General features: G+C 50.5%; 1 protein-coding gene across 1 annotated transcript in view; it reads left to right on the forward strand.

The window, feature by feature from the left end:
- Window positions 1-15,353, forward strand: part of LOC119182254 (uncharacterized) — a 234,972-nt gene that overhangs the window by 85,173 nt on the left and 134,446 nt on the right. The window contains 1 exon segment of the mRNA XM_075870035.1: window positions 12,371-12,379. Within this exon segment, the coding sequence (XP_075726150.1) occupies window positions 12,371-12,379 (9 nt within the window).

Below are 15,353 nucleotides of genomic sequence, written 5' to 3' on the forward strand. Positions count from 1 at the left end.
CTCCAAATTTATGGCCCTTGGGGTGTCGAACAGTCAATGGGCTTGAAGAAGCTACATTCACGTCCAAGTACATGTGGCTCTCACTCACACATGCTGGACGTGCTGTATTGCACCGAATTGGACTCATCCCCACGCGGGTGGCCACCACTTATTGAGATGTACCGACAGATCAACGACCCAGACTTCACATTCCTCCGCATTCACCCGAAACATCATGCAGATCGTAGGAATGACCGTGCGCGCCAAATACAGAAACATCTCTCAAATTGTTCTAATGTTACTTAAACAGACACCTCGCGACACCCACATCGAACAACAATGGTGGCTGTCGCCATGACCCGACACCATGGATGGCTCACGGCATGTAGTGTAATTCACTCCACCGATAAAACAGTTGCCGAACAGGTTGCTATTGATTTGTCAATGACTGACCTAATCACCAAGGTGATCGTAAGTGATTCCCAACTCGCGATTTGAAATTTTGACGTGGGCCATGTCTCTAAACAGGCATACTCAATTATGAAACATCCACCCCGCCTGCCTCACCTCGTTTTCTTATCTGGACCCCAGTCCATGAATCTATAAGTGGAATTGCGCAGGCACGCACTCTCACCTGAAATTTCAACTGCCGGGCGGAGTTTCTTACGCCTTACACTTTCATTTCTTCGCCTTCCTAGACCTGAGAAGATGTAACTCTTTTGGTCACTTACACAGACATTCTACAGCACTACAGACTAGGACGTCTCCACTATCCTCCAGTTCATAAAGACCTCCCTCGTCGACGTGATACCATCCTGTGGCGCGAGCTTCAGACGGGTGTCTTTCCAAACGCCTGGCTTTATAGCAAGGTATACGCACACCTCGTAACACCACACTGTAAATACTGCTCACAATCAGCCACCCTCATATACGTGGCACGGACGTGCCCACAGTACGCTGACGCTTCTCACACGGAAGATACGAGGGAGACCTTCTGCGTACCACCGACTCGGCACAGCAACACCGGGTAATCCGCGCATTGGATGCTGCGGTGTCTGTCCCAAAGAATTCCCGCTGACCTCCTCTAAGCAGCGTAACCGACCTCTGGGCGGGTTCTCTCTTTTGAGAGAAATAAATTTTTTATCATCCTCATTTCCGGGTGTGAAGTAAACATCACAATGCCGTGCGTCATATACGCTTTGTTGATTGTCCTGGGAGTCCAGAAGTCGTCGTCGAGCAACTTGGCGTGCTGCTTGAACCTTCATTATTGCAACTCGAGCGTACTCATATGTATCATTGAGTCCGGTCGGTAGAAGCGTGTCGAAAGGTAGCGTAGGGTCACGGCTGAACAAAAGAAAAAATTGGCAGCATACCCACGGAGTGAATGATGCCGAGTGGAGCGAAGCATTCTTCTGTTCATTCGTTCTTGCTTCCGTCCGTTCATGCGTCCATCTCTGTGACCGTCCATGCGTCCGTATGCCCATTCGTGCGTGCATCTTTTCATGCGTCCGTCCCTGCGTTCGTCCATGCATGACCCGTGACGCAGTTACTTGTCGACAACCAAGACATCTCGGCATGGTCCCCAGCATGCGACAAAGCATTCGCCTCTTTGCGCCACCTTCTGACATCACCACCTATCCTACGCCACTTTGATCCAGACTCTCCGACCGAAATCCATACGGACGCTAGTGGAGTTGGCCTCGGCGCTATTCTTGCTCAGCGTAAATCTGGCTTTGATGAGTATGTTGTATACTACGCTAGCCGCACCCTCACTAAAGAGAAAAACAACTATTCTGTCAACGAGAAAGAATGCCTTGCTATTGTTTGGAAAATCACGAAATTCCGACCTTACGTATATGGCCGCCCATTTGACGTCGTGACTGATCACCACGCATTGTGTTTGTTGTCGTCATTAAAAAAAACATCTGGTCACCTAGCTCACTCGGCACTACGTCTACGAGATTATGATATTCGTTTATTTTATTCGCAAGCAATCGGACGTGATGTTCTTTCTCGCTCGCCACTTCCCCATGATTATGTTTCAGCATCTGTTTGCAGCTGCGAATGTTCTTCACTTGAACATGCCGACATGTCCGCTGAGCACCGCCAGGATCCATGGATGGCATCTCTCTTAGAGTACCTGTCTCAGACGTCTCCACGTAACGACAACCGTTTACTTCGACGAACTGCTCACCATTTCACCATCCGTGGCAGTCTTCTGTACCGGCGAAACTACCTATCTGATGGCCGCAAATGGTTGCTGGTAATCCCCCGCCACTTACGTTCTGACGTCTGTGCCTCCTTCCACGCGGATCCGCAATGCGCCCACGCAGGTGGAGTGAAGACGTATGCTCGCCCACGAATTCGATATTACTGGCGCGGAATGTACCGCTTTGTTAGGTAGTACGTCCGCTCATGTTCCTTGTGCCAACACCGAAAGAGCTCCCCTCGTACAACCCCAGCGCCACTCCAGCCACTGTCTTGACCTTCTCGGCCCTTCAGCCGACGCGGAATCGACTTGCACCGTCCCCCACCATACACTGCAAATGCAAACCGCTCGGTCATCGTAGCCATGGACCACCTTACGCGCTACGCCGAAACCTCGGCGCCTCCGGAGGCCACTGCGCATGAAGTCGTCTTGTTCATTGTGCAAACCTCGTCCTTCCGCATGCTGCACCACGCGAGCTTAACATTGACCGTGGGCGTTCCTTCTTGTCGGAAGCTGTAGAAGCCCTCCTACGCGAATGCAACATCGTGCACCGAACAACCACCATATATCACCCCCAAACCAACGGGATGACCGAGCGATTTAATCGCACACTGGGTGACATGCTCTCCACATATGTTTCCGAAGACCATACGAACTGGGACCGCATACTGCCATTCGTTACTTACGCTTACAACAGCGTAATTCAATCGACAACTGGATACTCGCCGTTCTGCCTTCTTTTATGGTCAGCAACCTTCATCGTTCTTGGACACTATCTTTTTGTACCACCCAGACTCTTCAAAATCGACAACTTTGGCCGAAGCTGCCACATATGCCGAAGAAATTCGACAGTCCGCACGTTCGCTCACTACGCATGATCAGGCTCGCCAGAAGCAGTCCCATGACCGACGCTCATCCCCTTGGTCTTACGCGCCTCGAACAATCGTGTGGCTCCACGTGCCATCGTCTGCCCCAAGCCTTTGCTCAAAGTTCATACCCAAGTATGACTGACCGTACCGAATGCTGCGCCAGACATCAAGTCCACTACATGGTTGAACCTATTCAGCCACCTACAGATCAACGGCTCCGCCAGCGCGAGGCTGTGCTCGTCGACCGTCTAAAACATCACTACGGCCCACCACCAGTTCTGTTTATGCCATAGGTCACTAGGATGGCTCCTTTCGCACTGGATAGTCAATGTAGTGACAAATAGTGGCGATGATAGAGAAACGACGGAGATGTTTGTTGTGCCGGAGGCTCGTGCTGCTGCTGCTTCTGCTGAAACCGCTGGCTGCTTTCTCGCTGCTGGTTAGGCCTATTAAACGGTTGCTTCACCCGGGCGAGGCGTCTAACAGTATACCTACTATATATATATATATATATATATATATATATATATATATATATATATATATATATATATATATATATATATATATATATATATATATATATATATATATATATATTGTGAGCGTTTCTTACATCGTTCTCATCCCTGCATGAATCAATCACCATCATCCGCTTGTCTTTTTGTCCTCATTGCTACACTCTGTGTCATCGTCATCGTCTGTGTCTTTCCTCACATAAACGCTGACGCAACCAAGACTTCATTCGCGGTGAAGGAGGATTTTCGGTCCTCTGACCTCCCGCATCCCTCTCTACCTCTTGGAGCTTCGTTCAGGCCACCGCTTGTGACCACTGTCAGGCAGCATGCCCCAGACCGAGCCTGCCGGCGCTGATGTCATCAACAACGTACCGCCGCAAGCTGCCCCTCCTACTCACATACACGGACATCAGTGGAAACCCCCGCTCTTCGCTGGTCTTTGGGGAGAGGACGTAGAAGACTGACTGGCTTGGTGACTACGACCGCGTAAGTGCCGCTAATAGGTGGGACGAGGCCACCAAACTGCATTACGTCTCTTTTTTCTGGCCGGAGTCGCGAAGACATGGTATTTTAACAACGTCGTTGACTTGCCCGAAGGGGCTACCTTCCAGCAACAGCTGCGACACGTCCTTTTAGACACCGGACACTCCATGCGCCGTCGCGGAGAGGACACTCGATACTCGCCGACGACATCCCGGCGAATCCTACACTTCTTACATCGAGGATGTCCTCTCACTGTGCCGGCGTGTTAAACAATCCATGCCCGAATCAGACAAAGTGCGCCGTATATCGAGGGGCATTGGGCCTGTAGCCTTTAATGCCCTCGCTGTGCAAAACCCAGCTACCATGGCTGATGTCGTGACGACATGCCAGCGCCTTGATGCGCTGGACTCCGTTCGTCTCCAACCGAACACTGGCGACCATTACTCCACGTCTCATGACCATCTGCGTGACCTCATCCGGGACATTATACGCGAAGAATTACGGTATATGGGCTTCACACCTTCTACAGCGTGTCCTACACAGTCTTCGGGAGTGCCCTTGCGTGACATCATCAGGGAGGAACTTACATCCCCGACCGGCTCTGAGCCGTATAGCTACCTGCTTCTCGCCCAATATCCACGTACCCTCGAGTTGTTGCCGTGCCTCCCAGCGACGCACACACGACATTTCCGCTGCCTTCCTACGGGTCAGTTGCTGCCGCTCCTCCGGTGAACTATTATTCCGTGCCCCCTGACCCTGCTTCGGCCCACCTGACCGCGCTATCTCCAGGTGCTCCGAACGCCTTCAGCTCCCCACCGTGGCGTTCGTCCCGCCTGTCTGCTACTAATGTGGCTATCGCGGCCACATATCTCGTTTCTGCCAAAAGCGCCAGCAAGATGAGCGTCGGAACGATGTGCGCGAACGGGATTTGTACACAGGGGCGTCTTATCAAAGTCGGCGTTATTCGTCTCCCCCTCACCGGTCTCCATCTCCTCCTGCATCGACTGCACCGCGGAACAGCCAAAACAAGAGACGCCGCTCACCTTCGCCCTTACGCCGTTCCACTTCTCCACTTCGGCCCGCCTCATTCTCCTCAGATATTCATTCGAAAAACTGAATGATGCAGTTTGTGGAGGAAAAACTGCATTAGGAATTAGAACTGAAATTCCTCCATCAGGCCCGTGTAACAAGGTTTCAGTGGAAGTGAAAGGACTGCGAGTCAATGCTCTGGTGGACACAGGTGCGACATTGTCTGTAATGCGTGCTGATATGTGCGAACATTTAAGGAAAGTAATAATCCTTACGATGGCCCCACGTTAGGTGCTGCCCAGGGGAACGTCATTCGCCCTTCCGCGTTTTGTACTGTGCTTGTTGTCATCGACGGCATCCGCCATCATGTCCAGTTTGCTGTCCTGTCACGCTGCTCTCACCAACTAATTTTAGGGTGGGGTTTTCTATTATCTGCTTCCGTGGTGATTTGTTGTGGACAACGAACCATTCACCTCACTGACACCGACTACATGCTTGACGACGACAATCAGAAGCCACTTCATCTGATCGCTGCGAAAGACATGGAAGTACCGCCACTACAAGAGCAAATTGTCAGCATTACGTCCAATTACATCTATCACGGTGATGTATTGGTCTCACCGTCACCACTTTGCGTTCGTAAAAGTATAGTTGTTCCGTCCGGTGTCGTTCGTTTTTGCAATGGCTCTGCACTTGTCACCGCAGTCAACTCTACACCCGAGAAGATCTTACTGCCACGTGGTACTACTGTAACCCGTGATGCCGACTTCAAGCCTGATTTTCTCATGCCACTTCAGGCCATCACATCCAAAGACCCTTCCCTCGGTGAGCATGTCTCTTCCTCCGCCTTTACCACCGCTATCAGCAGTGACTCGACCAATTCACAGAGACAGCAGCTGCTCGCATTGTACCAGAAACATGCAAATTCTTTCGATATTTGCTCGTCTAAGCTGTGCCGCACTAATATACAGCACATCGAATTCAAACAATTGGGACATCTATCGTACACCGCTGACCCTACCACGTGTCCCTACCTGAAAGAAAAATTATAGAAGAAAACGTTGCTGACATGCTTAAACAGGAAGTCGTCCGTCCCTCATCTAGCCCTTGGTCATCTCCTATTGTTTTGGTCCGTAAAAAGGATGGCTCTGTGCGTTTTTGCGTGGACTACCGGTCGCTCAATAGGATCACACGCAAGGTCGTGTACCCTATGCTACGCATTGACGACGCCCTTGATTATCTACAAGGCGCGGAAAGCTTTTCAAGCATTGACTTGCGTTCTGTGTACTGGCAGATTCCCATGCACGAAGACGATAAGGAGAAAACGGCGTTCGCGACCCCCCGACGGGCTGTCTGACTTCAACGTGTTGCCTTTCGGGCTCTGCAACACACCCGCGACTTTTGAGCGCAGGATAGAGACCGTGCTGCGCGGCCTGAAATGAAAAAGTTGCCTTTGCTACCTGAACGACATTATTATCTTTTCGTCAACATTTCCTGAGCACCTAGAACTATTTGATCAAGTTCTGACGTGCCTTGCTGGCGCCGGGCTCCAAATAAACGTTAAGAAATGCTCTTTCGCTAGCAAATCTATCAAGGTTTTAGGGAACGTTGCTAGCAAAGATGGCATCCGGCCCGACCCTGACCAGATTTCTGCAGTCCTTAACATTCCGCTTCCCGAAAAACCATAGGAGCTTCGCAGTTTCCTTGGCCTCGCCTCCTATTTTCACCGGTTTATCCAGAACTTCGCTTCTATTGCTGCTCCATTACACCAGCTACTTGCTTCCAACGTCCCCTTTCTGCGGTCTCAAGAATGTCAAACGGCATTCGACCTGTTGAAGCAGGCCCTCACGTCTGAACCTCTGCTCGGCCACTTTGACGAAGCCGCACCGACTATTCTCTCTACCGACGCTAGCGCCCTTGGTGTAGGAGCCGTACTTCTACAACGCGACAAGTCTTTCCTAGAGAAAGATGTTGTATATGCCAGTCGCGTACTCACCTTTGCCGAAAATAACTACACGATAACTGAGCAAAAGTGTTTGCCTGTGGTTTGGTCGGTGCAGAAGTTTCGTCCCTATCTCCACGGCCGTCATTTCACAATCGTTACGGACCACCATGCCTTATGCTGGCTTTCTACACTGAAGAACTTGTCTGGTCGCTTGGTTCATTGAATACTACGCTTGCAGGAGTACGACTTTGACATAACTTTCAAGTCAGGTAGAAAACATCAAGACGCCGACGCTTTATCTCGTTGCCCACTTCAACTACCCATATCAGCGTTGGTGAGAACTCAACCGCCACATCTACCAAAGTTCATACGCTCGCATCAATAAGGCAACCCTTTTCGGACGACGAGCCAACATTTATCTCCCGCCAGCGGTCCGATTCATCTTGCAGACGCATGACGGACAACCTTTTGGGAGTGTCTCATCCGCCAAACACTCAAATTCGTCGTAAACTTCTGCACTTTAAGCTGGACAATGGGGTTCTCTACCACCACGTCTACCACCCTGACTGTCAGCGCTGGGTTCCTGTACTGCCACGCTCTCTTCGACTTCAGGTGTTCGAAGCCTTCCGCCATGATTTGACTGCTGGTCATCTTGGTTATTAAAAGAACTCTTGACCGCATTCGATGTCGTTATTAATGGCCTGGCCTTTCTTCAAGCGTACCGCGGTATGTCGGTTCCTGCTACCCATGCCAGCGTCGTAAACTCCCGACGTCTGCACCTGCTGGACCTCTACAGCCACTTCCGAGCCCTTCAATGCCTTTCGAGGTTGTAGGTGTTGACCTTTACGGGCCTCTCCCCGTCACATCTGTTGTGTTGGCACACAATAGATAGTGACCGCCGTGGACTACCTGACTTGCTGCGCTGACACTTCTGTTATTACAGGCTCAGCTGTGGAAGTTGCAGACTTTCTTTTTCACGCCATAATCTTCTGTCATGGGGCTCCTCGTGTACTGCTCAGTGATCATGGAAAGCGTTCCTGTTACAAATGGTAAATGAAGTACTGCGCGCTTCTGAAACTACTCACAAGAGCGCTTCAAGCTACCACCCTCAGACAAATGGTCTCACAGAAAGATTTCACCAGACTCTTGCTGGCATGATAGTCGTTTACGTCCAACCCGACCACAAAAACTGGGATACACTTTTACCATTCCTGACCTTCGCTTACAACACCGCCGTTCAGCGAACAACTTGCTACTCACCGTTTAACCTCGTGCACGGACGCACCCCGGCTACCTTTCTCGACGTCTCCTTCTTAAACAGCCATGGGAATTTATGTCAGTCTTCTAGTAAAGAATATTTTTCCCGCCTGACCCACACTCGCCATCAGGCTCACATCAATACTGAAGCGAGACAGCACGAGCGGAAAATCATATATAACGCATCCCATCGCGTTGTCTTTCCAACCTTGTGACGAGTTGCTTGCTGCTTTTGACTCCTATTCGCACTCCTAATCTCTGTGACAAATTCCAACCACGCTTCATCGGGCCATACATTGCTTTAGAGAAGACTTCGCCGGTCAATTATCGTGTGAAACCACTTGTCGCCCCATCACACCAGCGCTACCGCAGCACAGAGATTATACACGTATGTCGCACGAAACCTTTCACGCGCGTTCCCCGTCATTTTGACTTACGGAGGCCAAGGTGCCTGCGTCCAAGTGGAGGGAATTAGTGGGGGCGTTTATTACTTACATTGTTCTCATCCCTGCATGATCACAATCATCACCATCCGCTTGTCTTTTTGTCCTCATTGGCACTATGTGTCATCATCATCGTCATGGTCTGTGTACTGGCTCTGCCCGTTCGTTTTGCGAGGTCTTTCCTCAGATAAACGCTGACGCAACCAAAATTAACCAAGACTTCATTAAATATATATATATATATATATATATATATATATATATATATATATATATATATATATATATATATATATATATATATATATATATATATATATATTGACGCGTGTCTACATGTGGACAATAACGATGATGGGGCATTTAGTGGGCACGAGTTAGTGGGACTCTTCTCTTCTTTCGAGGCCGAAGAAGACGATCTTGTGGCTCAGCTGTTGAGGACACGCTGATTTCGTCGTCCCAAGGTGTATCTGTGTTTTATTCGCGTTGTACCGCTTCACTGGTGGAGGTGCTGGGCCGCAACCCTGTCTGATGCTCCACACGCCCGCTGGGAGCCGCTAATCGAGTACAGAAGCATTGTCACCTGTAGAAACACCGGTGCATCGCTCCAGTCGACGGTTGCGAGGCCTCGCGCCAGAGCTGACTCACTCGCCGGAACCTGCTAGGCACCGCAAACCTCAACCAATGGCCAACGCAAGCCTGCAACAGGTGCCCCAAGGCATCTTTCCAACGCACCCATCTCAGGTGACCCTCTTTCAACACCTCGTTCCCGAGCGTTTTAGTGGCGGTGCCCACGAAGACGTTCACGACTGGCTTGACCACCACGAGCGTGTTGAAGGGGTAAATCAGTGGTCGGAACAGGACAAGCTTTCACGTGCCTATTTCTACCTTGACGACGGTGCTCGTACTTGGTATGAGAATAGAGAAGGCAATCTGTCTGCTTGGCCCGACTTTTGACAGAAGTTCGTCGATACCTTCGCCAATATCGGTAGAAGAGACCGTGCACAGCAGTTATTGGAGTTACGGGTTCAAAAACCCAACGAAACCATTGCAATGTTTGCCGAGGGCGTGACTCGTCTCTTTCAACGAGCTAACCCGCACATGACAGAAGATAAAAAGTTGAGTTACCTCATGCGCGGTGTCAAAGAACAGCTTTTTTCCGGGCTACTGCGCAACCCTCCAAGTACCGTGGTTGACTTCATTAAGGAGGCTACGACTATCGAGCGGGCCCTGCATCAACGCTGCAGGCAATATGACCACATGTCCTGCAAAGTCCCAATCGATGCTCTCGCCAAGACGTCTGAGAGTCAGGGCTGCTTGCGAGACTTCATTAGGGAGATAGTTCGCGAGGAACTGCAGAAGTTGCGGAATCCGGTTGCTGAAAATCCCATCGCGTCGATCGCTGAAGTCGTACGCGACGAAATCCACCAAGCGTTGTCTACGGCTAGTCCTGATGCTCAGCAGCGTCCTATGAGCTACGCTGCCGCTCTCCGACGTCCACCACCCGCTATGCCGACGCTGTACCACCAGGTGCTGATGGCCCCTTCGTATCCACCGCAAGAGCAGACACTGCACCAACCACCCACGCTACAGCCGTACAACCAGCCGTCCACAGCCACCCCATGGGCATCGACGTGTCCACCGAACTGGCAAACAGATGCATGGCGCACAGTGGACAGACGTGTACTGTGCTTTCACTGCGGAGAGGCAGGACATATTGCCCGTCATTGCTGGCATCGAGGTGATTCATTCCGTCCTCATCGACCTTGGTTTGACGGTCGACGTGTCAACGACGAATACACTCCGCGCCGTGACGACACCTTTTTCTATGGAGCCCTTTCTCACTTTGAGGGCGGCTCTACCACTGCAGAGAAGGCAATGCCTGCTCAGCCTCCTGGTCCGAGACATCGATCCCACTCTCCGTCCCCCGCGCATTCGCCTTTGTGGCACCACCACACCTACGTGGACCTTATTACAAGAAGGTCACCTAGCCCGCACCGGGGAAACTGAGAGCGGCGATCTCCGGAGGCAAGGTTGCAGGCCATAAAGATGACGAGAAGAAGCCCCCACAGCATGACGTCATACAGCCGATAAGCCGTGAAAACGATGAAATTATGACTGCTGACCTTAGTGTTCTTCTTGACGGCCAGAAAGTAACAGCGTTAGTCGACACTGGTGCCGACTTCTCCATTATCAGTCAAGACCTCGCCGACAGCCTCAGAAAAGTGAAGACGCCGGTGACGGGCCCTCATATAAGAACAGCAGGAGGCCAGTTATTGATGCCCTCAGGATGATGTACCGCAAGAATTGACATCGGTGGTTCTCCTTTCCCTGCGTCGTTCGTCGTTATTGCCGCATGCTGCAGAGACGTAATTCTTGGCATGGACTATTTACGGGAATATGGTGCCGTCATCAACATACTGGAGAGATTGATTACGTTTTGCAAGAGTTCGGGCTTACCCAATTCTCCAGAGGCGTGACCAAACTAACTGCGTCTTTCTGATGACGATGTCGTTCTCCCTCCGAGGTCATGCACGCTTGTTTCTATGGCCGCCGCTGCTCAGTTGGACGCCGAAGGAGTTGCAGACCAAATAAGCTCGCTGCTCTTCACCCACGGTATTTCAGTCGCACGAGGTATCGTCAGAGTTGCTGCTGGACGCACGGACTTGCTGCTGACTAATTTTATTGCTGAGCGCCGGCACCTTCCTAAAGGCACGGCTGTCGCTTACTTCGACGATGTCGTAGATGCCGAAGGCTGCTTGGCGGTAGTCGAAGAGTCGCTAAATCTTGATTCAGCACCTGTTCTGGACGTTAGCATTATTTACCGAAAGACGACCGACGCAGACTCCTTGAGCTACTGGCCAAATTTCAAAACTGCTTTTCGACAACATCGAGTTGGCTGCACGCCTCTAACCAGGCATTGAATAACTACCGAAGAAACGGCAAGATCTATTCTCCAGAAGCCTTATAGCGTGGCTCCAAAGAATGTGAAGCGATACAACAGCAGGTAGACAGAATGCTTGTAGATGACGTCATTCAGCCTTCACAGAGCCCCTGGGCGTCGCCTGTAGTCCTCGTTAAGAAAAAAAATTGCCCGCAGCTTCCCTCGGGGGAACACTGAGGAGGATGCGGAGCATATAATTGGTTAACGGGGTGTTAAAGTGCGACTTACTTGGGTCGATGGCTAAATTGGTTAACGTGGTTGTGAAATGGGGTGTTAAATTGCGACTTACTTGGGTCGATGGCTAAATTGGTTAACGTGGTTGTAGGAGGGGGTGTTAAATGAGTGAACACGTACACACGTATGCGAAAGGGCGGCGCTGGTCGAAGGGACGTCGATCATTGTGTTTGTGGATTCGTTGGAATTCATTTCACTGCGACCTTGGACGTCGACGCGCCGTACAAACCAACCGGCGAGCGGCAACTGAGCGAGCGAGCGCCGACCTTGAGTATATATACAGCACGACGGCGCATGCCCTGTCAGCTGTTGAATGTTCTCGAAGCGCGACGCCACATGCGCGTCCACTGGAGAATCAGGAGAATTGTAGATGTCGAACGCGGTGTGTAGAGGAGGAAGGGTGCACAGATGGTGGAGGAGTGAAGCGCGCGCGGTGAGTAGAGGAGGAAGGGATGCACAGATGGTGGAAGAGTGGGCGACGGCGCGACGGCGCATGCGCGCGCGTCAGCTGTCGAATGTTCGAGAAGCGGTGCGGACGGCGCACTACAAGGCGCGAGTATAAGATGCTTCCGCATCTAAAAGGACGGCAGCCTGCGCTTCTGTGTCGATTACCGGAAGCTAAACAGGTGACCAAGAAAGACGTATATTCACTACCGCGTATAGACGACTCTCTCGACAGACTTCGACATGCTCAATACTTCTCTTCAATGAACTTGCGGAGTGGATATTGGCAAATCGAGGGGGACCCTAGAGACCACGAGAAGACCGCTTTTGTGACACCAGATGGGTTATATGAATTTAAGGTCTTGCCATTCGGTTTGTGCTCAGCCCCTGCTACCTTTCAAAGACTCATGGATACCGAGCTTTCTGGGTTGAAGTGGAAAACATGCTTAGTATATCTGGACGATGTCATAGTGTTTTCCGCGACGTATGACGAGCACTTTGAAAGACTTGACGTGGTCTTACGAGCCATACAGTCCGCGAGCCTGACGTTGAAGCCTGAGAAGTGCCACTTTTGCTACGAAGAGCTGCGATTTCTTGCTCATGTCGTCAGTCATGCTGGGGTTCGTCCCGATCCTGCAAATATCGCAGCCGTAGAAAAGTTTCCATGCCGACCGATAAAAGGACTGTCAGACGCTTTCTCGGCCTCTGCGCATATTATCGACGATTTATCGCGGACTTCGCACGTATAGCATCACCGCTAACTCGCCTCACGAGAGAAGACGTCGCCTTTGAGTGGAATAACGAAGAAGGAGCTGCTTTTAACGATCTTCGCCAGCGACTACAAACACCCCCAGTCCTTGCCCACTTCGACGAGAGAGCCCCTACGGTGCTTCACACCGATGCTAGCAATGTTGGTCTGGGAGCTGTGCTTGTGCAGCAGCAAGAGGGCACAGAAAGGGTAATCGCTTACGCATGCAGAACGTTAGCACGCGCTGAGGTTAATTACTCCACGACTGAGAAGGAATGTCTCGCCGTGGTATTGGCGGTTACTAAATTTCGTCCGTATTTAAATGTCGGCCCCTTCAAAGTAACTAGCGACCACCACTCACTGTGTTGGTTAACTAATCTTAAAGACCCTACCGGCCGATTAGCGCGTTGGAGTCTCAGGCTGCAGGAATTCGATATGGCAGTCGTACATAAGGCAGGGAAGCGACATATGGACGCCGACTGTTTGTCCCGTTCACCCATTGAGTCGGCAACCCTACCCGAGGAGGAGGAAACATCATTTCTCGGTGTCCTTGACACGACCATCATTGCGCAGCAACAACGAGACGATGCTGAGTTGCTTGGCTTAATTACCTACTTGGATGGCAGATCTCTGAAGGCGCCAAGAGTTTTCGCAAGAGCGTTGTCATCATTTTGTTTAGGTGGCGAAGTACTCTATAAAAGAAATTTTTCGTCGACGGGATCTGCCTATCTACTCGTCATCCCAGCAGCCCTTCGCACCGAAGTACTGAAAGCATACCACAACGAGGTTACCTCTGGCCACTTGGGTTACACAAGAACGTTGGCCAGGGTACAGCAAAGGTAATACTGGCCAAGACAAACCACCGCCGTGAAGCATCACGTTCGTACCTATCTCGACTGCCAGCGACGCAAGTCACCGCCAACTAAACCAGCTGGCCTCCTGCAACCCGTAAAGGTCCAAATGACTCCATTCCACCAGATCGGCATGGACATTTTGGGCCCACTTCCTACTTCTACTGCAGGCAACCGATGGGTTATCGTCACGACAGAATATTTGACCCGTTAAGCCGAGACAAAGGCTATCGAGAGAGGTACAGCAGCGAAGGTGGCAAGATTTTTTATCGAGAATATTGTACTGAGGCATGGTGCACCAACCGTCGTAATCACAGACAGAGGAACCGCATTCACAGCAGCTCTTTTGGACCATGTTTTGATGCTGAGTGGAACAACGCATCGTAAGACCACCGCATACCACCCAAAAACGAACGGGCTGACAGAGCGTCTAAACAAAACCATTGAAGGCATGCTTTCAATGTACGTAGACGTCAAATACAAAAATTGGGATACAATCTTGCCTTACATAACGTTTGCATACAACACGGGCAAGCAAGAAACGACCCGCATGATACCTTTCAGCCTCGTTCATGGACGGGAAGTATGAACCATGTTAGATGCAATGTTACCGCACGAAGGCGACGACGTTGTCCCATATGCCGACACGTTTACGGAACGTGCAGAAGAAGCTAGGCAACTTCCACGTTTACGGATCAGCCAGCAGCCCGACTACGATGCAGGACGCTACAATGCTCACCACAGAACAGTCGTCTACCAAACTGGCGACAAATTATGGGTTTGGACGCCCGTACGAAAACGAGGACTTTCAGAAAAACTCTTAAGAAGATACTTTGGACCGTACCTAGTTGTGCGACGACTGAGTGATATCACTTACGAAGTTGTTCCCGACTGTTCGTATAGTACAAGGCGTCGCCAGCACCATCCTGAACTCGTTCACGTCGTCCGCATGAAACCTTACGTCAGCGAGTGATTGCGTGATACTTTACTTTAGAAAAAAAACTGCATTACAGACTGCGCATTTGGGCTATGCTCTTTGAGAGAGAGGCAAATGCGTGTCTACAAGTGGACGATAACGATGATGGGGCATTTAGTGGACAAGAGGTAGTGGGCCTCTAGCTTCTCTCAAGGCCGAAGAAGATGATCTTGTGGCTCAGCTGTTGAGGACACGCTGATTTCGTCGTCCCAAGGTGTATCTGTGTTTTATTCGCGTTGTACCGCGACAATATATATATATATATATATATATATATATATATATATATATATATATATATATATATATATATATGCTCTGAAGAAGTTTTCTTAATGGGCCAAACGTACTTGGGAAGAGAAGAAACACAACTTAGCGGTTGTCTTAATTTTATTACCAACGGTGTCGACCGGTGGACCGGCCT

This window comes from Rhipicephalus microplus, chromosome 7 (genome assembly GCF_043290135.1).
Source record: "Rhipicephalus microplus isolate Deutch F79 chromosome 7, USDA_Rmic, whole genome shotgun sequence".
Taxonomy (NCBI): domain Eukaryota; kingdom Metazoa; phylum Arthropoda; class Arachnida; order Ixodida; family Ixodidae; genus Rhipicephalus; species Rhipicephalus microplus.